The sequence below is a fragment of the Marmota flaviventris genome, chromosome 2 (assembly GCF_047511675.1).
Source record: "Marmota flaviventris isolate mMarFla1 chromosome 2, mMarFla1.hap1, whole genome shotgun sequence".
NCBI classification, from domain to species: Eukaryota; Metazoa; Chordata; class Mammalia; order Rodentia; family Sciuridae; genus Marmota; species Marmota flaviventris.
Genome location: NC_092499.1, coordinates 135,721,813 through 135,749,295, shown reverse-complemented (window position 1 = coordinate 135,749,295; position 27,483 = coordinate 135,721,813). Strand labels below are relative to the sequence as shown.

Genomic DNA, 27,483 nt, shown 5'->3' with positions numbered 1-27,483 from the left:
CTCTAGAAGTCCTTAGATTGTGCCTGTAACGCAGTTCACATGGAAGGAGGGACAGAAGTACTGTGGCTGAGAGGAGAGAAAGCATTGGCAAGGAATAATGATGTGATGGGGGTAGGAAGAGAGGAATGACCACATGTGAGGCCGGTGTGGAACCAGGGAGCAATTGAGAAGACCTGGCTCAGTCTGGAGACTTAGAGTGTGGTGACAGGGCTGGGGAGGTCAATGCAGAATGCTTTCCGTGTGAGTGGGCAGCTAGGCGGCTGTGTTTATTCACTCCACTGTTTACTCACGGTACACATTTCTTTGAGCACCTACCTGCTGGCCACTGGTTCCTGTGCTTTGCAGAGAGATAAGGGTTAGAGGTGCAGATGTTTCAGACCAGCAAAAGCATTAGCAAGCAACAGCCACGGAACAGATGAGGTGGAGTCCAGGAATGGTAAAGGGGAGTGGAAACTTTGAGGTTACTGTGGAAGAGAATGACAGGAAAAGGAGCAGAGGGGTGAGGCAGCATCCTGGAGACCACCTGCCTCAGAGAACGAGGAAGCCATGCCTAGGGGTGTGGAGGAGGGAGTGTGTAGGGTGTCACTGCTGCCCAGAACAGGGAGAAGGGAGGAGTGGTGAGGGCTGGATAGCATGGAGCAGAGCCAGCAATGCGGACTTTCATGTTCAGGAGCTCACGTGACCAGTATAAGTGTGGTTTCAGGAGAAGAGTAAGTGCAGAAGCCAAATTGCAGGAGACAGAATAATCAGAATAAACATGACCAATGTGGTCCTATATGCAACAGTCCTACACTGCAAGCTTACAGGGCATTTCTCCTGTTTGATTTTTTGTTGTTGTTTGTTTGTTTTATTTAAATTCTTCGGAATAGCCCTGTGAAGTAGGCATGGCTGTCATTAACACTTTATTACAGAAGAAACTGAGGCTCAGAAAAATTCAGTGACAGCCTGACTTGAACAGTCAGGAAGTGACAGCTGGCACTAGAAAGGAGAGTTAGTGAGACTGTTGTAAGAAATGTTAGGCCAGGGAAGAACCCCTCAAACAGCGCTGCTCTGCAGAGTCATTTAGTCATTTCATCTGAACAGCACTCACTTAGGAATCTTACCCATCACCCAGTTGAGCCACCCTCCTGCCCGATCTGAGTCCCCCGTGGCAGCATAACCAGCTTTATGTTTGAAGGGCCTAGCTGGCTGGCCTTGCCAGAGCAGGTGAAGCTCTTATGGACTATCTCAACTCCTCAGTAAGACACAACAAAAATTAATTCTTAAATAGAAATGGAATTCATTTGGAAGGAGATAGAGTAGCTTTCAGATTGGACAGGAAAGCTTAGTTAGTTTTGGAAAGGGGGTGGGAAAAAGAGAAACTGGGCAAATGTCCCCACTGTCCTAGGCATGCCATAGAAGCAGCATGGTTGCACACCACTGGCTCTGGTGGGGTGTGGGAGAGGTGTTGCTGCCACCATCATGGGCAAAATGGCTTCCTCACTCCCTTGCTCACCTCACTCCAGTGCAGACTAGGGAGAAAGCACTCATTTGGCTGGCGTGGGCCACCTGCTTCTTCATAACTTCCTTGGTGTGGAGCAAGGGAACCTCCAGCTCTTCCTTTCTGTGGTGGGAGCCTTGGAACCCCCAAACTGAGAAAGAAGGCTGATTCCAGGTGTCTAGAGAAGTAATAAAGCCCCAGCACACCCCCTTTCCCTGGTCTGTGTCTTGCTTGCACATGACACTGTGTCTCACTGATGGTCTAGTGACAGTGGTCCATTCTCTAAACCTGGATTTGTTCTGGGTCAGGCCCCCACCTTGGCTGAACACAGAATCACTGCCTGATGGAAGATGGAAATATTCTGAGCACACTTTACCTTGTAATACCACACTGGGGGGAAATGGGGACACTTCCAGTGATGATGATGGTTGAGCAGGTGTTTGGAAGAGAAGTGGGGGTCAGCCACAGGACAGAATGGAAGGAGCCACATGCATAAAGGCATGGAGTCAGGTAAGCGGGTGAGCCAGTTTGGGGAAGCTGCGGGGGAGGCCATGTCTTCATAAATGGGTGAGTTGAAGGGGTCAGATCTTAAAAAGTGTGATGGTATAGAGACCAAAGGCAAAGAGACAGTGGAGTGACAGTGTTGAAGAGCTCCTTAGAGTAGTCAGGGAACTGGCATACTGTGCAGGAGAGAGAAAAGATTTGCAGATGACACCAACACTTCCAGCTTGACCTGTGGATAACACTGATTAAAAATAATAAGTGAAAATAAGATGGTCATGAGAAATAGCAGATTTGTACAGGAGAAAATAGAAGGTTTAGGTTTGAATTTATTACAAATGAAGTCCTGTAACATTCTAGTGTAGCTGTTTGGTGGCATTCAGTGATAGGCAAAACTCTGGGCCCTGGGCCAGCTCTCCTAAAGAGAGGAAGTGAGGCAGGAAGAAAGTCCTAGGAATGGCACCTGGCAACAACAGACATTTAAGAGATGGGCAGGGAGCAAGATGTAGAATTCATTCACTCAGCCAGCACTGTCTGTGCTTGGGAAGAACCTGCATTGCAGCTGAGGGGTGAGATCCACAGTAAACAAATGGCATATCAGGTGGTACTAAGTTCTGTGCAGAAAAATGAAGCAGCACATGGGAGGTGGGCAAGGAATGCTAGTAACAAGGCAACCTATGGCTCTGTTGGCATGGAGTGTGGCCCAGGCCGCAGCATGCTTTTCATGCTGTGGTCTTGTCAATTGTTGCCAGGGTTGGGACCATTGCTGTAAGCCCCACAGATCACTGGAGACTTGGAACCTCATCCTGTACCTGGGGAAGTAAGCCTGCTCCAGAAGAGTGGATAGTCAGTGTTCACCATCCAGTAGAGAGGCCAGAGAGCACAGGTGGCAGACAGCTGTGTAACTGGCTGTCCACAGGTGGTGCTGATGCAGAGCAGCATTCCACATGTGCCTGCACTATAGAGAGTGCCCATGCAAGGGCTCAAGCAGTCGGCTGAGGTCTTGGCACAGTGACTTGGGGACTTGAGCTCTTCCCATTTCCATACTGAAACTCCTACTGCCAAGCTGCAGGGTTAATGCAGTTGGGAGGAAGTTGCTGCAGGTGAGGGGTGGTGGCTGGCTACCATCTCTCCCTTCCCCCACTGCTTCTCCAGCATTTCCTGGATTTACCCAGGGGGCCAAAAACATGCTGCTGATGTTTCTGTACTAAAAAAAAAAAAAAAAAAGGGCAGAATTTAACCCATTAAGTCCCAAATTTTCAATTCTGCAAATATTTCAATGAAATTGGCAGAGGTACATTAAAATGGGTTGGAAATCATAATCTACAGCTCATATTTCCTTTATATATTTTTCATATATATGAGTGCTCTAATCATTCACCTAATCGTTCTTTTCTCAAAAGAACAGAACTTTTAAAAAAAAATCTATTTCAAAAGTTACTGAGTTGTATATATTTTTTGCTCAGTTTGAGTTTTTATACATGTCCCACACCTGGGATGATGGGACTTAGCTGGTTAAGGATCTCGTTTTACAGAACAGGAAAACAAAAGCAGGAAGGTGAAGTGGCAGGTGGTGCTGGGCCCAGACTACAGCTACAGAGTCCTCTTCTGTGTTCTCTCCACTGACAGGCCTGGTACTTGAGGCGGGTCTGCATTTGTTGAGCATTCACTAAGTATGTGGCCCTTCAGGAGCCACAGTCTGTAGGAATTGAAGGTCACACTTCCTCTTTTATCCCCTGGTATTCAACTTCTAAGAACTGGGCAGACAGGGTTGAGGTGTGCATGGCCCATCTCCACCCACGGGGTAAAAATTGCTTAAGAAGCATTTATGACATGCTACAGGGACTGAAGGGAGCAAAAATCCTACCAGGGCTGTTGGAAACAAGAGGATCTAGTATTTACATAAAGTAGCTTTAAAATGTCTCAGTAGAAATTAAATTTACAGGAGCTGGGGATGTGGCTCAAGCGGTAGCGCGCTCGCCTGGCATGCGTGCGGCCCGGGTTTGATCCTCAGCACCACATACAAAGATGTTGTGTCCGCCAAAAACTAAAAAAAAAAAATATATATATATATATAAAATTCTCTCTCTCAAAAAAAAAAAAAAGAAAGAAAAGAAAAATTAAATTTGCATCTGTTTCTTCCACTCTTGACCACCTCTGATACACACACTGCTTGACTCCTCCTGCCTTCAGAATGGTTGCTTTATCTCTTGGTTTATCTGCCCTTGCTCTCCATTAGGCCACCCCTTTTGAGGACATGGACTACATCTTATTCATCTTCCATCCCTAGTGCTAGTAGTGTTAGCTTTCTCTCACTATAACAAAATATCTGAGGTAATTAACTTGCGACTGAAGCCCTCCCACTAGGCCCTAGTTCTTAAAGCTTCTACCACTTCTCAGTAATGCCACTCTGGGAACCAAAGCTTTAAACCCATGGGCCCTTGGGGGACATTCAGAAACCAGATTATAATACCAGTCTTAGGGCCTGACACAGCATAGGTGCCCAGTGAATATTTGTTGAATGGATAAAAGGGAACAGAACAAGGAACAAACGATAAGCTCACGGCCCAGTGTTGGTAGACAGCAGTGTGGACATAAGTCATCACGAAGCTCAAGAGAAAGGAGATGTGGCGCAGCATTGAGAGCATTGGTTGAGAGAAGGTGCCCTTTGAAGGAGTGAGCATCTAGGGAGGGTACATTTTTATCCCACAGGAGCAGCGGTTGTCAAGGCTGTTCCAGAGATGGGGCAAAGCAGTTGTGCTGATGCAACACATAGTTAAGGCCAGTGTGAGGGAGAGGCAGGCCTCTGCAGGCAGATTGTAGCTTGAAGCCATTCTTTAATCTCTGAGGTACTGGAGGATTCCATGTAGGGGAGTCACAGAATCAGAGTGGTTGTCTTTAACAGCACTTTCATTTGTGCACAGAATATGTAGGTGTTTGGCAAAGCAGGTGCATATTTATCGAGCATCTGTTAGTATATGCTAGTGCAGTGCTGGTCACCTAGGGAGGACTGTCCCTGCTCTCAGGTTGTTCACAGTTGGCAAGGAAGACAGTAAAGCCAGACATCTCCCTGCTCTATTGGGATGGTATGGGAAAATTTCCCACAGCTTATGGTTCCTGAACTGCCTCTTCACAGAGGATCAGAGTTGGGAAGGAGGTACATTCCCAAGCAGCAGTTGGTACCAATGTTTGTGAGATGATGGCTTTAGAGGGGAGTTCCAGATCTTGTGGGACCTCTGGGTGCCACACTGAAGAGTTTAAATCTTTTCCTAAATATTGGTGAGCCATTGAGCCCAGGCTTGTGCTGCCGGTAGAGAATGGGCAAGGTTGGGGTCTTGGAGGACACTTGTTATTACGATGAATGTCTGAACTAGGACAGGGACAGAGCATGGGTAGAGAAAGAGGTATTTAGGAGGTAGAGTTCATGGATTTGGTTGACCATTTGAGGGAGAGAAGGGAAGAAGTCATGGATGACTTGCCTCTACCTTAAACAAAAGTTAGATGCAGTTCTGTGACCTGGAATAAAGAGCAGCTTCAGAAAATGGGTCAGTGAGTCCATTGCAGTACCTGAAGAGTGTTCAAATGGAAGTGACTGGCATCTGTAAGTCGTAAGTCTGGACCTCAGGAGAGAGGCCAGAGGCAGACAGATAATGCAGGAATTGATTAAAACTGTAGGAAGGAGTAACATCTTCCACGGAGGTTGTGTTTCCTGAGAAGAGAAGAAAGGCTAAAGCTAGAAACTTTGGAAAGTAACCAGAGGGCCAAGAAAAGGAGCAAAGGAAGAATCAGTTAAGAGGTAGAAGGAAAACGAGGAGAGTGTGGATTTCACAAAACAGGACAATCTTAAGGGGAGCAGTTGTGTCTGATCGGGTTAAGAACTGAATTGTGGTCTTCAGAGTAACAAATAGGTCATTGGTGATCTTGACAAGTCACTGTGTCCACAGAGAAGACAATCAGGCTTCCACAAAGAGCAGGTGAGAAATTTCTTGATGGTACAGAAGGAGGACTAAGGGCCTGCACTGGGGTCTCGTCTGTGAGTAGGGGATTGAAAGGGTCGAGATGAAGATGCCAAGTGAGACGAGAGAAGCCCCTCCTTGAGCATGAGGAGAGCCCATCCAGAGTTCCTGCCCAGCCATGTGGACATCTGCAGCTGGGCTCCATTTCCTCATCTGTGAAATGGAGATACAAGGGTAGGCAGGAAGGATCCAGTACCACAGGGGGTACACAGCAAGTGCACAGAGGAGTGGCGGGAAGGATGGAAAAGCTTGCCTTGTATCATGGGACTGTTGAAGCTCTTATTTATGAATGCCCCCTCCAGGACATTTTGAGAATGTCCACTCCCTCAAGACTGGGTTCTTCGTTCTTCTTTACGCTGCGCTGATTTGGGGGGCATCTTAAACGGTGTTCTAGTTCTTAAATTTGATGTTGTTAAAAATTCAGCTTGATTTCCTTTGCTAATATGTTGTTAACATCTCTGAAAAGATGATTTATAATCAAATTGTTTCCACAGATAATCAGACAGGCAAACATAAAGACAGGAGGAAAAGCTCACTCGACATTAAATCTGTTGCCTCTCGAAGTGAAGGTGAGTGACAAAGATGGGAGAAGAAAATAGGATAATGCCCAACCCACCCTCCCAGTCTTATGGCCTGGTCACCTTGCACTAGGCTTCCACAGAAGGGGTCCATCCCCTCCCACACCCTTGCCAGTTGGCTCCATTTCAAGCTTTTAATAGTTAGGGAATAAGGAAAAAGAAAAGAAACATTTACTGCATATTCTATGTGGATTTTCTAAACTACAACAGCAGATGTCATTTGATCTCTTGTAGTTATATAATGACACCTGGTAACTCCAGGATTCCCTTACAACTTGCAGTTTGCTATGGAAGCTTACCTTTGGGGAAGGGGTGAACCGATTTGGAGATTGTGAGATTCTCATTAAGCAAATATTATTTAAGTTCTAAATGAATATAATATTTTTTAGTTGTTCACGTACTTTTATTTTTTATTTATTTATATGTGGTACTAAGGTTCAAACCTGGTGCCTCACACATGCTAGGCAAGTGTTCTGCCATTGAGCCACAACCCCAGCCCCATGAACTTTTTTTTAAGAAGGTCATGGAGATGCATAGCCTGAATGATGTGGCATTTTTAATGTACTAAAAATTGTTCATAGACTGAGGAGGCAAATATGACTGCTAGTTATGTACATTCTTTGGCCAAAAGATGAATAGGAAAGACACAAGGCTAGCTATTACTCATTCAAAAGATAAACAGAGTAAAGGAGATAGCTAGAATTATATCTGCCCTGGTGCCCTCCACAGGTTTGTAGTGCAGCTCAGATGACATGCTGTGGGTGCTTGCACTGGGAGGACTGTACAGATTACATCCCTGCTGCAAGGGCAGGGTTGGGGGCCAGCTGGGAAAGTGTGGTGCTATGGGAAGGAGAATGGGCTTTGGCATCAGAATGACCTTGGTTCAGTCCCAGGTTCATCTTGAGAGTGGACTTCTGTGCTTCCACTGCCATATCTGTATCCTAAGGATGATGGCACTGCCCAGGGACTGTCTGAGGATTAACTACCATCATCATCTTCAGTGTGGCTATCATCATGGCATTCCCATGATTCTCTGTTTGGGCCTTTGTACATTTCTGGGTTTTTTTATATGTATTTTTTAGTTGTAGTTGGACTCAGTATCTTTATTTATTTATATGTGGTGCTGAGGATTGAACCCAGGGCCTCACACATGCTAGGCGAGCGCTCTACCACTGAGCCACAACCTCAGCCCCATTTCTGTTTTTTTTAATCATTTGCTTTTTGAAATCATTTTTAATCAGATATCAAATTTTAGTTCAGTGGATTTTGACAACCTGTTTCTCTCATGTAACCTTCACACAAAATAGATACAGGAAATCTGTGTTTACACACACCTTTCACCACTGATCTCTAGCACCCTAAATCAATTCGGTCTCTTCTTGTGCTTCATGGAAATGGAATCATATCATACTTATTCTCTTCAGTCAAACTTCTTTCACTCATTTTAATGTTTTTGAGGTTCACCTAGGTTTATACCCTGGAAAATGACTAAATGGAGCTAATTAATACATACATTACTTCACATCCTTATTTTTTTGTGTGTGATGAGAACAATTACAATCTACTCTTAGCAGTTTTAAATAATTAAGACATTGTTATTGCTTTAATAGTAACATACAATAGATCTCTATTGTTTTTTTAATAAACTTGTTGATTTTTTTATTCATTGTATTTGTTTATTTTGGTACTATGGGTTGAACCCAAGGGTGCTTTACCACTGAGCTACATCCACAACCATTTTTGAAGTTTTTTAAAATTTTGAGACAGGGTCTCGCTAAGTTGCTAAGTCTGGCCTGGAACTTGTGATCCTCCTGCTTCAGCCTCCAAGTGACTGGGATTATAGGTGTTTGCCTTGCATCTGGCTTATTATAATATTTTAAAATTAGAACAAGTCCCTTTTTGACAATGATAAAATGGGAGTTGTTTTTTTGTTTAATGACTGATTGTATAAAATGGAAATTAGACAACTATATACTATAATTAGATTTAAGAAGTTTTGTTGGTCTCCAAAATTTAAAGCATTTGAGAACACCGGCCTGGTTAACTTTGAATAGCGTATCTCCTTGGGCCTCAGCTTCTCTATTGGTACAGTGAGACTGATGCATCAGCTGTGGAATAGGCCCTGACCTAGATGGCCTCTGGGAAAGCAGCAGCTGGCCTGACAGTGGGTGTTCAGATTTACAGTGGTCTCTAAATCAGTTTCTCCTGCCTATCCATTGCCCAGGCCTCTCCTACCTCAAAGGAGCCATATCTTGACAGGAGCAACACAAATTTACTTTGAGCCTAAGAGTTGCAACTTGCTTCATTTCAGTTATTAATCAGCCTAGATTAAGCCTAACAGTATAGAACATCAGAGAGACTTATAAAAATTTATCCAGAAAGTGATTTATTTCAGTTAATGGTGAATTTAATATTGTTCCTGCCATATATAAAACAAAGAGCCTGTGTGGCATTGTCTTCCAGAACATTTTTATTCCTGGAGAGCACCAGTCAGAAAAATTATAAAGCCTATTGTTACAGATACAAAAAAGGGGCTATTTGGCCTTGACTTGCTAGATTGTTTTCTCTGTGGCTGTGACATCAGTAGTTAATCCATGGGGACATGTGTGCATCCTAGTGCCTAGAACTGCAGGAAGCAGAGCGGGCTGTACCAGAATGCAAGGTTGTCAGGATAGGAAGGAAGCTCTGAAGCCCTGCAGCTCTAGTCGTGCCCCACCTCCACTCCCGTAATGCAGTTGAGCACACTGAGGCCTGGAGAGGGAGGGAGGTCAGGGATCCCTGGGCTGTCAGGGAACAAGGCTGTGCATACCCTGATTTCTGATCCTTCCTCCACAGTTAACAACCAGAGACGACACTCCTCCCTGGCCCGGATACATTCCATGACGATCGAGGCACCCATCACCAAGGTGAAGTGCGGTGATCAGTCTCCACTGAGCAGAGACCCCTGTACTCTCAGGGCATTGTTACCCTGACAAGACAGGGACCCACAACAATAAGATGGCTCTTATAGTTGTGTGGTGCTGAAGAGGATGTTTCAAGAACATTTTACCTAGTCTTAAGTTAGTGTAGTGGCATAGTTAAGCACTGTCAAGTTTGACTCCCCATTGCTGTCCAGTTGTTTTAAGGTTGGAAACTTTGATCTTTTCTTTCTATAATGTAGGTAATCAATATCATCAATGCTGCCCAGGAAAATAGTCCCATGCCTGTGACAGAAGCCTTGGACCGTGTGTTAGAAATTTTGAGAACCACTGAGTTATATTCACCACAGTTCGGTGCTAAGGATGATGATCCTCATGCCAATGACCTCGTCGGGGGCTTAATGTCTGTAAGTTTATTTGACCAGGCTATTAGCTAAGAGCTTGTTTTCTCAGAGATTATTTGTTTAAACAAAGAGGCAAACAGGGCATCATGTGTGGGGCTCATCAAGGACTAAACTCCCCCATATCTGGGTTCATCTGTTCTCCTGCCCAGCTGTCACCCACCTGCTGCTCACCTCCTAGGGAACCTCAGTCTGGAGCAGAGAAGGATGGACAATATTCTAGACAGTTTACTGGTCCCAGTCTCCAGTGTTCCTGAGGTTTTAATGAATAATTTATTTAAATAAAACTTTTTATTAAAGTCTTAGAAAACTGGGACAGAAAAACACATATTGAATGTTGCATCTCAAATTGCAAAACAGGAAGACTGTCTTTTTCCTGGCATATGTGTCTAAAAAGGTGCCGGTGGGTGGGGCAGTTTCCCCTCCAAAGCATTCCAGTTTGGATAACTACAGAGGAAAAAAGGCCATAGGAAGAGAATGTCACTAGAAGGGGGTTTTGTGTGTAAATTCCTGGGGGACCCTGGACGCCTCCTCTAGCTTGTCTAGAGTGGAGCTCTCACAAGAACATAGCTCATCCATTCTTCTCTGCCAGCTGTTTTCTTGGTTAGGAATGGAATTCACCATTTGATTTCATAAAAATAGGGTTTTAGGCAAACTATTGGAGGTAGAATGGCTCTCTAACTGTGGCCTTGTGACAAAGGCTTCTCCAGCCTGTAGGCCAGGAATGAGAATGATGGGAGCAGGGTGGGCAAGTCCCCTGGAAGTTAGATGAGAAGGACCATGGACTGAAGCAGATGGGTGCCTACAAACCAGGCCCCAAGCTCTGGGAGCAGTGGAGAGGAGCCCAGGAAAGTCACCAGGGGAAACTGAAGTTACTTAGAAGGCAAGAAAAGATCCAGTGTTCCATAGAGATACAGTGTCCTTAGGGTGAAGAGAGTAGCAAGAAAATGGTGGGGAAAGACTGAGGGCAGAGGGGAGTTGTCTCTAAGATACCAGAGCAGCCCCCGAGTGAGGCAGGAGAGCTGGGCTTCCAACGCCTGTCTGGAGCTAACCTCCCTGGTGTTCAGGAAGGGGAGGGCTGCCCTGAGCCATCCTCTGGGGCTGACCAGCTAGAGTTTTCACAGAGGAAAGAACAGCCATGACTTCTTTTTCTTGTTTCCTTGTGTTTTTATCAGGATGGTTTGCGAAGATTATCAGGGAATGAATATGTTCTTTCAACAAAAAGTAAGTTTTTTTGTTTTTAATTTTTGGATCACTTCCTATAATAAAAGTCAAGGTTTAAGGGATGAAAATAAATTTTCTCATCAGTAAGAGGTTTCTTGGTGTATCATAAAGCCTCAGAAACAAAGCAGCCATCCCTTGATGCAGTTCTGTCCTCCTTAAGAAACAGCAAATGCTATTAACCTACTAATTTTGGTCTCTACATTACATCACTTTGCAGACCTTCAACAGGTTTCACATAGTATAATCACTCCCATTTCCCTTCACGATGTCCCATCGCGGATAGCTCGAGGCCTGGAAAATGTGGAATACTGGGACTTTGATATTTTTGAACTGGAGGCTGCCACCCATAATAGGTGAGTGTGGGGAACTCTGCAGATGGAGAGCTGCGCTCCAGGGGCCTGCATGGAGGAGGCCTGCCAAGGAGCATGGGTTGCATGAAGAACGAGGCCCTGGTCTAGGGAGAAAAGCTGAGGAAGGAGTTTTCCGGAGGGAGCCCTTGCCTGGATACCACAGAGATGGCAGGTTAGTGGAAAGCACAAAACTGAGCAAGTGACTTCATGCCTCCAAATAGTGGAGGGTTTTTTCCGTGAAATAGGATACTGATTTATTTTGTAGTGTAATTATTGACAATAGCAGCAACACCCCACTACCATCACCCAGAGTCTTGAACCAACATTGATTAGGAACACACACACACATTTTTAAGAGCTGTCCATGTTGGTGACAGGCATGGGGACATTCAAAACCCCAGTTGTCCTCATCTGGGTTCAATTGCAGAGCAGGGGCAGGAATGGGATCTTGCTTCATTTTGTACCTTGCTGGTTGAGAGGTGTTAACCAAAGGGGTGAGCTTGGCATGCAGAAAGGGGGCATTCACACAGTTGATGCCACCAGGGCTGCTGGCAGGGATTTCAGGAGAGGTGTACTCTGGTGGGCTGTGGATGATTTATCAGGACTCATCCCAGTCTGGATAAACTGTCCCCAGGAGGCCTCCACTTTGCTTATGCAAAATCAGTTCACCTTCTGATATTTTCTACTTCCCTGGGCCCTAACACAGACAAGTGGAGTAGAGAAGGCCACTCAGATGTAATTCTCAGGAAATTTTCTTCTAGGCAGGACATCTGACATATGTCCAGCAAGTCCAGTGAGAGGATAGGGTTCAAAGTGGCATAAAAGTAGCCTGGACAAAGGATTATTTTGAGGAACCCAGTAGTGCAAGTAGAAATCTGAATAAGGAAGGGCAGGTAGCAAACCTCCCCCCAGCAGATGGGGAGACTCCAAAGGAGGCTGGGCCAGAAGTTGGCTATTGTGAGCAGCCAGCTCTCACCCATCTTGGCCCTCTGAAGCTAGAAGCTGCACAGGGTTGTCAACTGCTGCAGAGAGGATAGCACATCCGAGGCAACTCCAGTTGGCTGCCCTGCACACTCTGCAGTCTGGTTTGGATTTGCTTATTAGATCTGAATCTATTTGGGGCTCAGAACACTTAGCCTGTTTCTTTTCTTTGTTTATATTTGGTATATGTTTTTATCTGTAGACCTTTGATTTATCTTGGTCTCAAAATATTTGCTCACTTTGGAATCTGTGAATTCTTAAACTGCTCGGAGTCAACACTGAAATCGTGGTTACAAATTATTGAAGCAAACTATCATTCTTCTAACCCCTACCACAATTCTACACATGCTGCTGATGTTCTTCACGCCACTGCCTATTTTCTATACAAACAGAGGATAAAGGTGAGCCCATGCTTGTACTCCATTTTTAATGGCAGGAGCAGTGGGGGAAGAGTCTAGTGTTTCTGCCTCCACCAAGTGATAGGCAGAGTGACCACTCAGGTGCAGCCTGGCATACACATGGAGAGCTCACTTGAGAATTCAGGCAGGAAGCAACATTTGTATTTCTGAGGAATTACTATGTGAATTCATAACCTACTTCCAGCCATTCTGTGGGAGTACAAGAAACAGGATTTGGTCCATGGAGAGAGAGCCAGGAAGGACAGGTTCTTGTGGGGATCTCACCCTGAGTCTGTAGGCAGATGCAGCCAAATAGCTGTTGCATAGCACCTCTTAGTCAGTGAGGGTCAGAGCCCAATTCTGCCATCTTTGCTCCAGCACTACTCCCACCCCAGGTTATCTGCCTGGTCTAGGGTCCATCGTTCATCCAGATAACCCAAGTCAGAAATCTAGAATCATCCTCAGTTCTTCTGCTCCTCAAGCCCTCTCCCCCTCGACATCTGATCCTGCATCTAAATGGTATCAGATTCATCTCTCCCTCCTCCTGTCCCCATCATTTCTCATCTAGACAGTTATTCCTGACTGTCCTTCTCAAGAACTTGCTTGCATTGCTGCCAGATATTCTGTCTGAAGCAGCAGCTTCCCATCTCCTGCAGGGATTTAAAGTGGAGTGATGATTCCTTTCAGACACACAGGCCACATTTGGGCCTTGCCAAAGTAGTTTAGTGTCTGAAGCTTCTGCCTAAGACCAAGCATGGCCACAGTCCCACAGGATTTGTTGCCTTCTGGTCACATTTTGTGCTGCATAACACGAGACTAGTATGTGTAATTGAATAAGGTGAAGGATGTTGTTCTGGCATGTGGAGGGCTTGAGCAAAAGGTAATTCCTCTCTGAAAGGCAGACCTCAGAGCAGGATCTTTCAGTTTCCCTTACCCTTCATTCTTCTGTTATTTTAAAGATCAAGACCACAGGTAGAATAAAAGTCCAGAGAGAACTATTTTACAAATTATGAAAACAAGTGTCAAGGGACGTCTGTATCAGTATGACTTAGCATATAAAGACCACCCATTTTTACTATACTTATTGCTTTTGAACTACTCTATAAATATATATTCAGAGCTAATTTAAATTTACAAAAGTAGTTAAAAACATTTATTGAAGTATAATTCATACACCATACAATTCACCCATTTAAAGCTAAGAATATTAAATTTTAATTTAAGTCAAATTAACTGACAAGGCTGATTTACTAGATGCACACCTTCTTTTCAAGTATCTGTAGAATATTTTCAAATGTGATCTCGTAGTAGAACATATGTCTCAATAAACTTCTAAATTTCCTAGGTCAGTATCACAGAAATAAATGTTAAATTATCAATTTCTTCAAAATCTGCCTTTCTCCTGACTCACTTAACGTAATGTCTTCATTATGTTAAGTTCTTTGGCCCTTTGAAGAATTTTTCCATGTTTAAGTAATGTATATTTTGAAGTTATTTTTCTCTTATAATGTTGGCATATGTTAGTTTAAGTAAATATCTCTAAATATCTTTTTTGTGAGGTTTGGAGAAAGACTGGCTGAGGAGGTGACTTGTGTCTGTTGAGGACACCTTCCATTTGGTTAAGTCCTTAACTTGTTCATCCTGAGTATCAGAATGTTCTCTAGTAAACACATATGTGGAGAGATCGCTGTTTCAGAGTGGAGAGAGGAAAATGTATGTGCTTTTCTCAGAAATCTGAGGTATTCTTACCTTCAAGTAACAGGGCAGAGGAAGCTATATATGTCTACAGTGCCATACCCCAGTTTTAAAAAGATCTCTGTTTTCAGGAAAGTTTAGATCCAGTTGATGAGGTCGCTGCTCTCATCGCAGCCACCATTCATGATGTGGATCACCCTGGGAGGACCAACTCCTTCTTGTGCAATGCAGGGAGCGAGCTGGCCATTTTGTACAATGACACTGCTGTGCTAGAGAGCCATCACGCAGCCTTGGCCTTCCAGCTGACTGTTAGAGATGACAAATGCAATATCTTCAAAAATGTGGAGAGGTAAGAACAATGACATGTTGGTTGGGTTTTTTTTTTTTTTTTTTTTTTTGGTACTTGGGCAAAGAATGTAAGGTCTGCATGTTAGGTAAGTGCTCTATACTGAGCTACATCCCAGTCCCTGTCTTTGTTTTTTGAGAGAGAGAGAGAGAATTTTTTTAATATTTATTTTTTTTAGTTTTCGGCGGACACAACATCTTTGTTTGTATGTGGTGCTGAGGATTGAACCCGGGCCGCATGCATGCCAGGCGAGCGCGCTACCACTTGAGCCACATCCCCAGCCCTAGTCCCTGTCTTTTTATAAAAACAGTGTTATTAAAGAAAGTCCACCCATCTGGAGTGTACAGTAGGCTTTAGTGTAGTCACAGAACTGTAAAACCATCACCCAGTCACTTGAAAGCATTTTTCATATCCCTTACAAAACCCTCAAACCCACAGCAATCCCTTGACATCCAGTTCCCCACCCAGCCTCCTACCCCTGGACATCCACATCGATTTCCCAGTTCAGGACACTTTTTATAAATGGAATCATATGTAGTAAGTGGTCTTTTGTGACTGTCTTCTCTCACTTAACGTAGTGTCTTCAAGGTTTGGTCCCTTTGTATTCTGACATTTCATGAAAACAATATAACGCTGATGTCTTGAGCTCTTGGCAGTTCAGAAAGTGGCATCTTACACATTCGCCTGAAGCCACTCCTATGCCCACTGTGCCCGGTGGTTCTCCTCACCATTGTCTATTTATGTGTCATTTCTTTGGAGAGGTGATCTTCCTTCCCTGGTCCCTCACACTCAGTTAAGCCTTCTAATTATGCAATCCTAATTTCATTCATAGCATGTATCATATTTTTATTAAATAATTTTTAAGTTTATTTGTATAATATCTGATCAGATTTTCAAGCTCTGTAAGGTCTTGGGTGTCATGTCACTGTATCTTCCCTATCTAGTCCAGTTAGCACCTGGTACATAGTAGGGACATAGTACATATCAGCTGAAGAAAGAAAATGTTTCAGTTTGTGTTTTTAAGAAAGTTTTTTAAAAAAATATTTATTTTTTAGGTGTAGATGGACATAACACAATGCCTTTATTTTTATGTGGTGCCAAGGATCGAACCCGGGTCTCGCCCATGCTAGGCAAGCACTCTACCGCTGAGCAACAATCCCAGCCCTTAAGAAAGTTTTATATGGGATTGTAAGGATATGCCAATTTCCCAAAACTACCTCCTGCTCTATCCTAGGAATTTAGAGATGGACTTGGGTTTCATTCACATTCACCTGTAGATACATCATTTCATTCATCTTTGGAAAAATATGTAAAACCCTGCTAACTTTAGTTTCCAGGTAAAGGAACAGGATGACTGCAGAAAAGAAGTTGAACAGAGACTTTGTTCTATACTCTTTTATACCTTTTGAATTTTGAATTATATGGATTGCTTCTTCAAAAAATACAAATTTAAAAAATATTAAAATAAAAACAAGGGCTACAGGAAGAGCTGTCAAGTACTTTCTGTGATTTTCTCAGCTCTCAGAAGATCTAGCCTCTAAGTTATCTGGGTAGTAACATTTTGGATCACAGGGTACATTGTTTTTGTTTTGTTTTTTTTTAATATTTTTTAGTTGCCAATGGATTTTTTACTTTGTGTATTTATATGCGGTGCTGAGGATCAAACCCAGGGTTTCACACATGCCAGGCAAGCGCTCTACCGCTGAGCCACAACCCAGTCCCATAGAGTACATTCTTTTTTTTTTTTTTTTTTTTAATTTTTTATTGTTGGTTGTTCAAAACATTACAAATTTCTTGATATATCATATTTCACACTTTGATTCAAGTGGGTTATGAACTCCCATTTTTACCCCATATACAGATTGCAGAATTACATCAGTTACACATCCATTGATTTACATATTGCCATACTAGTGTCTGTTGTGTTCTGCTGCCTTTCCTATCCTCTACTATACCCCTCCCCTCCCCTCTTCTCTCTCTACCCCCTCTACTGTCATTCATTTCTCCCCCTTGTATTATTTTTCCCTTTCCCCTCACTTCCTCTTGAATGTACTTTTGTATAACCCTGAGGGTCTCCTTCCATTTCCATGCAATTTCCCTTCTCTCTCCCTTTCCCTCCCACCTCTCATCCCTGTTTAATGTTAATCTTCTTCTCCTGCTCTTCGTCCCTACTCTGTTCTTAGTTACTCTTCTTATATCAAAGAAGACATTTGGCATTTGTTTTTTTAGGGATTGGCTAGCTTCACTTAGCATAATCTGCTCTAATGCCATCCATTTCCCTGCAAATTCTATGATTTTGTCATTTTTTAATGCAGAGTAATACTCCATTGTGTATAAATGCCACATTTTTTTTATCCATTCGTCTATTGAAGGGCATCTAGGTTGGTTCCACAGTCTTGCTATTGTGAATTGTGCTGCTATGAACATCGATGTAGCGGTGTCCCTGTAGCATGCTCTTTTTAGGTCTTTAGGGAATAGACCGAGAAGGGGAATAGCTGGGTCAAATGGTGGCTCCATTCCCAGCTTTCCAAGAAATCTCCATACTGCTTTCCAAATTGGCTGCACCAATTTGCAGTCCCACCAGCAATGTACAAGTGTACCCTTTTCCCCACATCCTCGCCAGCACTTGTTGTTGTTTGACTTCATAATGGCTGCCAATCTTACTGGAGTGAGATGGTATCTTAGGGTGGTTTTGATTTGCATTTCTCTGACTGCTAGAGATGGTGAGCATTTTTCCATGTACTTGTTGATTGACTGTATGTCCTCCTCTGAGAAGTGTCTGTTCAGGTCCTTGGCCCATTTGTTGATTGGGTTGTTTGTTATCTTATTGTCTAATTTTTTGAGTTCTTTGTATACTCTGGATATTAGGGCTCTATCTGAAGTGTGAGGAGTAAAGATTTGTTCCCAGGGTGTAGGCTCCCTATTTACCTCTCTTATTGTTTCTTTTGCTGAGAAAAAACTTTTTAGTTTGAGTAAGTCCCATTTGTTGATTCTAGTTATTAACTTTTGTGCTATGGGTGTCCTATTGAGGAATTTGGAGCCCGACCCCACAGTATGTAGATCGTAGCCAACTTTTTCTTCTATCAGACGGCTTGTCTCTGATTTGATATCAAGCTCCTTGATCCATTTTGAATTAACTTTTGTGCATGGCGAGAGAAAGGGATTCAGTTTCATTTTGTTGCATATGGATTTCCAGTTTTCCCAGCACCATTTGTTGAAGATGCTATCCTTCCTCCATTGCATGCTTTTAGCCCCTTTATCAAATATAAGATAGTTGTAGTTTTGTGGATTGGTTTCTGTGTCCTCTATTCTGTACCATTGGTCCACCCGCCTGTTTTGGTACCAGTACCATGCTGTTTTTGTTACTATTGCTCTGTAGTATAGTTTGAAGTCTGGTATCGCTATACCGCCTGATTCACACTTCCTGCTTAGCATTGTTTTTGCTATTCTGGGTCTTTTATTTTTCCATATGAATTTCATGATTGCTTTCTCTATTTCTACAAGAAATGCCGTTGGGATTTTGATTGGCATTGCGTTAAACCTATAGAGAACTTTTGGTAATATCGCCATTTTGATGATGTTAGTTCTGCCTATCCATGAACAGGGTATATTTTTCCATCTTCTAAGATCTTCTTCTATTTCTCTCTTTAGGGTTCTGTAGTTTTCCGCATTCTTTCAAAGTGAGACTTACAGTGGCATTGTACTTGTAGCCATAGTGGACATGCATCCTGAATAACAGATTGTTTCCAGGAGTACCTGTCTGGATAAATAATCTATAGCAGCCTCTTATTTGTCATCTGAAACAGGAATGACTATCGGACACTGCGCCAGAATATTATTGACATGGTCTTAGCCACAGAAATGACAAAGCACTTTGAACATGTCAACAAATTTGTTAATAGTGTTAACAAGCCCTTGGCAACACTAGAACAAGATGAGGTAAGTGAAATTTATTTAAAGAGGACCCATATCTGGGCCTCCTGTGCCTATGTGTTGTGCATAACATGGATCACAAGTCCCTGAGCCATGTGAGGGGCTTCCTGCCTTCACTGAATTGGTTTTTGTTTTTGCAGTATGAGAGAGTGGAATAAGGGCCCCACATGTTCTAGGCCAGCGTTCTACAGCTGAACTACATCCCCAGCCCTAAATTGGTTTTCATTTGGTTAAAAAATCATTGAGTATAAAAACTTAGCAGAAAGAGTTGAGTGAAAACTCACCATTCCTGCTCCCTTTCTCATAAATATCTCCTCTCTTCTCCTCTTGGGCATTCTAGGGCCAGTTGGAGCCTTTTCTCGGACACTCCCCACGGAGGCACATTCATTCCATGGTAGCAACAGCTCCCCTCACAGTAGGGTGGGGTCAGGAAGGACCCTGAATTTGGGTCACAGGGCAACATTTTTGCTCCTCATTTGTGGATTTGAGGCATGAAATCCACAACTACTTGGCAAGGGTAACATTAAACATCTAGCCAGGCAGGAGACCCCAGCTGTGGAAACAGGCATGGCTCAGTGCTCGCCCTAGTTTTCAGTACCATTTCCGTTTCTTTATAGTGGGGAGGGGGAAGCTTAAGGCATAAGATGGATGGGCATCACACCAGATCCACTGTGAGAGCAGCAACTGAGGCCCTCAAGAGAGGGCCATCTCTGAGCAGAGAACAATAAAGGAGATAATGCTTTCTCCAAATTTATTACTGTTCTATGGTTGACTTGAAAATTTGGGTCCTCCTTCAGCAACCTTTGCCAGTCAGGTGTTCAACTCCTGAGTAGTGGAGTTTTTGACCTTAGTTCATCCTCTTCAGAACTGTCATGATAGCCATCCTATTCAGAGGGGCTTCATCTACTATCAATCCTGTGTTGATGTGAGCTGTGTTGATGTGGGGTTAGTAGCTGGTCAGAAATTACCTTAGTGCACCTGAACTACTAAAGGAATCTTCCTTCCCAGATAGATGGAGACATGTATGACCATAATTTCTAGCTTCACATCAACCTCAATGGACCCTGCCTGGCAAGAGTTAGTTCCATTAAACCTCTTATTCATGATGTATCTTCCAGTGAGCTCCTATGCTCTTATGTTTTTAACAGATTAACTGTCACCATTTTCTTTTTCGTCCACTTTGAGAATAGTTAAAAGAAGACCCTGAAGTAATTTAAAGAATACTTGTGACCTTGCCATGTATTTCACTGCTCATTACTAGTTATTACCTAACACCTTGATGGTAGATCTGTCCCTGCTGAGATGGGACTGTTGGGCCTCCTTCAACTGCTGTTGCACATTGAAATCACATGTCTAAATCAGTTAATAAGGGAACACTGCTCAAAAGGGAGTGATCGCTCTGTCACTGCTGACTACCCTGGTGCACTCTTCCAACCCAAGTTCTCTTCAAAGTGCCTACAGCCAGGTGGTCTGTTACACTATGGACCAGGGCTCCTCGTGAAGGAGACAGCATGTGAGTGGGAGGATGTGGGACTAAAAGGTAGAACTTAAGTTCTTATCCTGGCTTAGCTGGGGAGCTCTGGATTGGTTATTTCACCTCTGATCCCAGTGTTCTTTTATAAAATTTAATAGTAAAACTTTCCACGTTCTCCATAAAGTCTTCTTGTAAGTGGAAATTAAAAGAGAATGACTTAAGTCTTTTGTACATCAAAAATTTTATAGCAGCATAATGGAATATCACTATATCTGAATGATCTAGGTATACTGAAGGCTAAAAATTCCCCAAACACACACCTATCATCGGCCTGTGTTGTAGGAAGCAGGAAGCCTGAGGGACCACAAGAACCCCTTTGTTATGAGGATGGAAAAATTGTTTTATTTTTTTCCAGTTCATACTTTTTTTTAGTAAGTATAATAAAAAAATAAAACTGATCTTCAGTAAGAAAGAGGGAAAGAGAAATAGTGGAACAGAAAGAAAAAGGCAACTGTGAAAGATTTAGGAGTAAGAGGAAAAGAAGGAAGAGGCAAGGGGAAGGGTGTGTGCGCCAGCCCCTGGTCCTGCTGAGCTGTTTTGTGAGACCCTTAACTCTATGGATCCTGGCCAAAGCTTTTTTGTGCTTACAGTGGGGCCCTACCAAGTAAGAGGGGGCTTGGCACAAAGGACCCATTTTGATCACTTTGAATTCTTCTCATGTTTCAGGAAACTGAAAAAGACCAGGAAGCCGTAAACACTATGCTCAGGGCTCCAGAGAACCGCACTCTGATCAAACGAATGCTGATTAAATGTGCTGATGTGTCCAACCCCTGCCGGCCCCTGGAGCACTGCATTGAGTGGGCTGCACGCATCTCAGAAGAATATTTTTCTCAGGTAAGATGGTGCCTCGTAAGTACCTTGACACACACACAGATGGAAATCATCAGTGGTAAAGGACTTAAAACTAGGAAATAGAATTCTTAAAGAAATCCTGTCCCTGAAGAACATTTCTTGTATTGCATATTTACTGATAATGAGTTTTGTTTTCATTTATCTGAGAACTTGTTTATTCTGTCTTCATTCTTGCAGAAATTTTTGCTGGGTATGGAATCCTGGGTTGACAGATTTCTCCTAAAAGCACTTTAAGGGAGTCATCTGTCCTCCATATTGTCTTGGGTTAGGGGAAAAAAAAATCAGAACATATATTATCTAAGAATTTTCCAGATTTGATAGAGGACATGCATACAGATTCCAAAAGCCTGTTGAGGATTAAATTGTGAGGCAAGTCAAAGATACAGAAAAAAATCTTGAAATTGGCCAGAGAAAAATAACACTTGACTTATCAGAAGAAAAATGATCTCATGTTTTCTGACTTCCTGTCAGAAACCGTGAAGGCCAGAAGACACTGAAACATCTTTAAATTTCTATTAGAAGAAAATTGTCAACCCAGAACTTTATATCCAGTGAAATGTCCTTCAAGAATCAAAGAAAAATATTTCAAAAAAATTCTCAGATAAGGAAAAACTAATACATTACCTGTAAATCTACAATACAAGAATTGTTAAAGGAAGTGCTTAAGGCTGAAAGGAAATGATGTGCCAACCTGGATCTTCAAGAAGGAATGAAAAGCACCTAAACAGGTAAATACCTGGGTGACTTTTTTGTTCTCTAAATTTCTCTGAATTTTAAACCATTTTAAACAAAAAGGACCATTTTAAACAAAACTTCTAACACTGTATCATAGGATGTATAATGTATAGCTGTAAGGTCTATATGACAACTAAAACAAAGAATGAAAGAAAGAAAATAGACTTAACAAGGGTCCAAGGTTCTAGATTTTACACAAAGTGTTACAGTATTAGCTCAGTGGAGTCCAATGTGAAGGATACATAGTAATCCCAAGAGCAATCACTGTAGTCTAAAAACTAATAGACATACTATAATGGAATTGAAAATATATTAAAATAGAATATTTCAAGGGAGAAACAGGAAAAAAAAACAAGGGAACAAAGAAAACAGTAACATGCTAGCTCTGACAAACAATATCAATACTATTAAATTCAGTTCCATTAAAATGTTAGTGGACAAAACACTTCCCTTAAAAGGACATTCTTCAGCATTGGTTTAAAAAAACAAAACAATACAGAGTCTAGAAGACATATTTTAAATATAAAGAACAGATAGGTTTAGAATAAATAGATGGAAGAAGATATACCATGCAGATTTAAAGTATAAGAAGACTGGACTGGCCGTATTAATTTCAGACAAAATAGACATCAAAACAAAGGATATTTCCAGAGATAAAATGGGAGACTTTATAATGATAAAAGGTTTGGTTCTGTAAGAACACATAATAATTATAAATGTATAGAAACCTAATATCAGTTTCAAAATAAATGAAGCAAAAATGACAGAATCAAAGAGAGAAATAGACAATTCTGCAATCAGATTTTAAAACCCCCATTCATCTATTGACAGAACCAGATTAAAGTATCAGTGAAGACACAAGAGATCTAAATAAGGTCAGCCAACTGACTTAAGTTACTACTTAGAGAATACAGAGGCTGTCTGCAGGACACACAGCCTTTAACTAAAAGGGTGCACTCACCAAGATGGAGCATGGGCTGGGCCTTCAGAAAGGATTAAAATCAGATGGAGGCCAGGAACAGTGGTGCACTCCTATAATCCCAGAGGCTCGGGAGGCTGAGGCAGGAGGATCACAAATTCAAAGCCAGCCTCAGCAAAAGTGAGAGGCACTAAGCAACTCATGAGATCCTGTCTCTAAATAAAATACAAAATAGGGCTGGGGATGTGGTTCAGTTGTTGAGTGACCCTGAGTTCATTCCTTGGTACCCCCTTCCCGCAAAAAAAAAAAAAAATCAGATGGAGGAGCAGAGATTGGAAGACAGGTTGGGAAATCAGGTCCCTCGCCTCTTCCCTTTGTTGCTGGGGGTGGGTTCCAGGAGGGACCAGAAGATGAACCAAGACACATTCAAGGTGCACAGCCTTGACCTCTGAATCCCCATTATTAAACTTCTCTTGGAAAACTGACATAGAGAAATGGGGGATGGAGGCTCATTGCCTAATTCATGCTCTCATTTCCATGTGGTCTTCGGTGATGAGCTTCACCACTGATCTAATCTCCCTCTGGTCCTCCCCTTCATTGTGTACCTAACTACAGCAGTCCTGTGATCACCCCTTAGGACCACGTGTACATGCATCAGCAGAGGAGCTGGGTCTTGTTTAGAAGGTCTTGCAGTCCTGGCCCTCATCTTTATGTGAAATAATTGGCTTTTGGATTTTCTGAAGAAGAACAGTAGAGCTAAGGATACAGCCGGCAAATAGGGTGATGTTTCTTTCAGGGCCTTAAGTGCCAAACACAGGTATCCTAAAAGCTAGGACTAAACACTCAAGAGTCTGGTTGGTTGGTTGGTTGGTTTTTGCTTTTCACTCAAGGTTTCAAAGCAGAGGCTGAAGCTGGCATGGTGGTGCCTGTCAGCAATCCAAGTGACTCGAGAGGCTGAGGCAGGAGGATCACAAGGTCGAGGCCGGTCTGAAATAATTTTCCTATGTACATATATGAATACACATAGTAAATCCCAGCATTGTGTACATCCATAAGCATGGGGTCCTACTCAGAATAAGGTATATTCCATGCTTCTATAATTATATCAAAATGAATTCTACTCTCATGTATAATAAAAAGAACCAATAAAAATTTAAAAAAGGTTTGAGGCTAGCCTCAGGGGGGAAAAAAATCAGATGGAATATGTTCTCTGACCACAGTACAATTAAATCAGAAATAATTAAAAGTAAGATATCTAGGAAAATACCAAACATTTAGAAATCAAACACTTCTGAATAATTCATGGGTCAAATATAAGGCAAATGAGAAAATAATTAGAATTAAATGATAATAAAAATAAAATTTTGGGATGCAGCTTAAACAGTGCTTAGAGGAAGATTTATAATTTTACTTTATTATTGGGGAAAAAGAAATACCTCAAGCTACTAGAAAACAGTAAAAATTTAAAGCCAAAAGTTGGTTCTTTAATAAGATTAATTAATGAAATTGGTAAGTACACCCAGACTAATCAAGAGGAAAAGAGATCACAAATAACCAATATCAGAAATGAAAGGGGGATAGTCACAATAAGTCTCAGACTTTAGAAGGATAATAAATAATTGTGAACTTTATACTAACATATTTGACAACTTAAAGGACAGATTCCTTGAAACCTACCAAAACTAACCTATGTAAATCCTTTTTAAAGAAACCCTATTAAAAAACTCTCCCACAAAGAAAACTGAGGAATCTTTATATCAACCTTTTAAGGAAGAAATAATGTCCCTCTTACAGATTGTAACAAAAAATAGAGAATCTCATTTTATGAGGCCTGTTACCTAAAACTGACAGAGAAAATACCAGGAGAAAAAAAAATCACAGTTTATTATTCTCATGAGCATGGATGCAGAGCATTTAATCAAATTAATATGTAGAGGGGATAATATGTCATCACCAAATCGGTTGTTCCCAGTAATGCAATGTTAATTTACTACTAGAAAAACAAATTATTTTAAATTATCTTACTAAGTGAATGAAGGAGAAAAAACACATGAGATTATAGGTACAGAAAAACAATGTCAATTCAACATTTACTCATCATAGAAACTATTAGCAAACTTGAACAAGATAGAAATTACTTTTTTTAAAAAAATTTACAAAAACTTAGCTAACATTATATATTTAATGGTGCAGTATTGAATCCCCAAGATTGGATATAAGGCAAGGGTGCCTATTCTTGCCATGACAATAAACAAGGGGGAAAAAACAGTCATAAAGAACAGAAAATAGTATAAATGTTTGTTCTATTTGCAGGTGACACGTTTTATGTAAAAATTCCAAAGGAAGGTACAAAACTTACTAGCATTAATAGGTAAATTTGATTTAACAATATCAATATACCTCAGTCAGTTGTGTTTTATGTACTAGCAGCAATCAGAAAATGAAACTAAAAATACAGTCCTGTTTATAATAGCAAAAAGCAAAAAATTACTTACAGATGACTAGACCTTAACAATGAAAATCACAAAACATTGCTGAGAAATTAACGAACACCTGAATAAATGGCGAGGTATATACTATGTTCATATATCAGAAGGTACAAATGCTAAGATTTGATTTCTCCCAGATTGATGTCTCAATTTGATACAATCCCAGTTGGAGAATTTGAAAAAATGGAATCTGAATTGTATATGGAAATGTGAAGGACCTTGAATAAGTAAAGCAAACTTAAAAAAAAAAAGTTGGAAGACTTAATATCTGGCTTTAATACAGTAACCAACACAGTGTGGTACTAGTGTAAAGATAGCAGATACATCTAAGGAAAGAAATAGAAACAGATCACATTTATACAAACGGTAGGGAAAGCAAATTTTTTTCAGTAAGTGTTGTTAGAGTGAGAGGATATCTCTGTGCCAAGAAAACAAAAGAACCACAACTCCTCCTGTCTCATGCCATAGAGAATTATCAGTTCACAGTGAATCATAGATCTGTATACAAAAGATAAAACCATGAAACTTTTAGAGGAAACCACAGCAGAATGTCCTCAGTGACTTGGAAATGGACAAAGATGTCTTAGGTACAGAAAGCAATAACCATAAAAAGAAAATTGGACTTTGCTAAAAATTATACTTATCCAGGGATGGGGATGTAGTTCAGTTGGCAGAGCACTTGCCTAGCATGCACAAGGCCCTGGGTTCAAGCCTCAACCCCCAACCACTACCACCAAAAAAACCCTGTTCTTCCAAACACAGACAAGAAAATTAGTAGGCAAGTCACACTAGAAGAAAGTATTCACACGTCATTTCTGACAAAGAATTCTGTCCAGGGTATTTAAAGAACTACGACATAATAGTAAAAGACAAACACCAATTAAAAATGGGCAATTATTCTACTAGACAAAAAGAAAATACTATGAATGGGGCTGGGATTGTGGCTCAGCGGTGGAGCGCTCACCTAGCACTGGTGGGACCCGGGTTCGATCCTTAGCACCACATTAAAATAAAGGCATTGTGTTGTGTCCATCTGCACCTAAAAAGTAAATATTTTAAAAAATACTATGAATGGCCAATAAGCACATGAAAAAGTACTGCACATCATTATTCATCAGGAAAATTGAAATTAATATTACCACATATCCAGCAGAATGGCTAACAATTTAAAAACTGATCAGATGTTGGTGAAAATGTGAGGTAACTAGACTGCTATCAGTGACAGGTATATAAAATTCTGCAAGCACTTTGGGACACAGGTTTCTTTCCTTTTTTTGTGGTAAAATTTATATACATAAAATTTACTGTTTAGATCATATAGGGCTTTTTCTTTATTCTTTTATTGAAGTATATATGCATTGAGTTTCATGTGTTGAACCATCCTTACATTCCAGGAAAAAATTCTGCGGTCATGGTCCTTTTAATATACTAAATTCATCCTAGTATTTTGTTGAGGATTTTTATATCAACATTCATAAAGTATTCTGGCCTATAGTTTTTTTGGTAGTGTCTTTGTCTGGCTTTGTTGATACAGTGCTGCTCAATTTCAGAATGAGTTAGAAAGTGTTTCTTCCTGTCCAACTTCTTGGAAGAGCGTGAGAAGGACTCTTAATTCTTTAAATATTTGTTTTGTTTTTGGTGGTGCTGGGGATTGAACTCAGGGCCTTATGCCTGCTAGGCAGATGCTCCACCACTGAGCTACGTCCCCAGCCCCTTAATTCTTTAAAAATGTTTCATAGAATTCACCAGTAAAGCCATCTGACCCAGAATTTCTTTTGTATGAAGGATTTTTAGCTGTTGATCCAATCTCCTTACTAGTTAGAGGTCTATTCAGAACCTTTTTAAGTAAGATAATTCAGTGGTAGATAAGAAGCAGCCACTAGGTGCTTCTCTGTGAATGGGGCTGTTTCTTACTATGGAGCCCAATTAAGGGGGCCTTCCCCACAATGGAAGGATGGCAGTAGACAGCTGGCTGACTGCAGATACCATTTGAAACTCTTACCTAAAAGACTTCTAGATTTTGGATTGAGTTGGGGGATCCTCAAGCCCCTCAGCATGGAATCCTTCCCACTCAGAACATCTAGGCATCTAGTTTGCTTGATTAGCGCTGTGCGGCTTCTCCCCACAAGCTAC

General features: G+C 41.6%; 2 protein-coding genes across 6 annotated transcripts in view; one reads left to right on the top strand and one right to left on the bottom strand.

Moving 5' to 3' along the window:
- The window catches only part of Znf774 (zinc finger protein 774), a 596,184-nt gene that overhangs the window by 543,608 nt on the left and 25,093 nt on the right, over positions 1-27,483 (bottom strand).
- Pde8a (phosphodiesterase 8A) overlaps positions 1-27,483 on the top strand; it is a 166,301-nt gene that overhangs the window by 136,671 nt on the left and 2,147 nt on the right. For 3 of the 5 annotated variants that reach the window (XM_071608578.1, XM_027955601.3, XM_071608580.1), the window contains 9 exons: positions 6,492-6,566; positions 9,411-9,481; positions 9,736-9,900; positions 11,070-11,118; positions 11,336-11,471; positions 12,652-12,850; positions 14,674-14,891; positions 18,695-18,827; positions 21,022-21,189. In XM_071608578.1, coding sequence (XP_071464679.1) covers positions 6,492-6,566; positions 9,411-9,481; positions 9,736-9,900; positions 11,070-11,118; positions 11,336-11,471; positions 12,652-12,850; positions 14,674-14,891; positions 18,695-18,827; positions 21,022-21,189 — 1,214 coding nt within the window. Of the gene's footprint in view, positions 1-6,491; positions 6,567-9,410; positions 9,482-9,735; positions 9,901-11,069; positions 11,119-11,335; positions 11,472-12,651; positions 12,851-14,673; positions 14,892-18,694; positions 18,828-21,021; positions 21,190-21,384; positions 21,657-21,678; positions 21,936-27,483 lie in introns of those variants that run through there. The other 2 variants (XR_011706711.1, XM_071608579.1) reach the window with 2 other exon arrangements.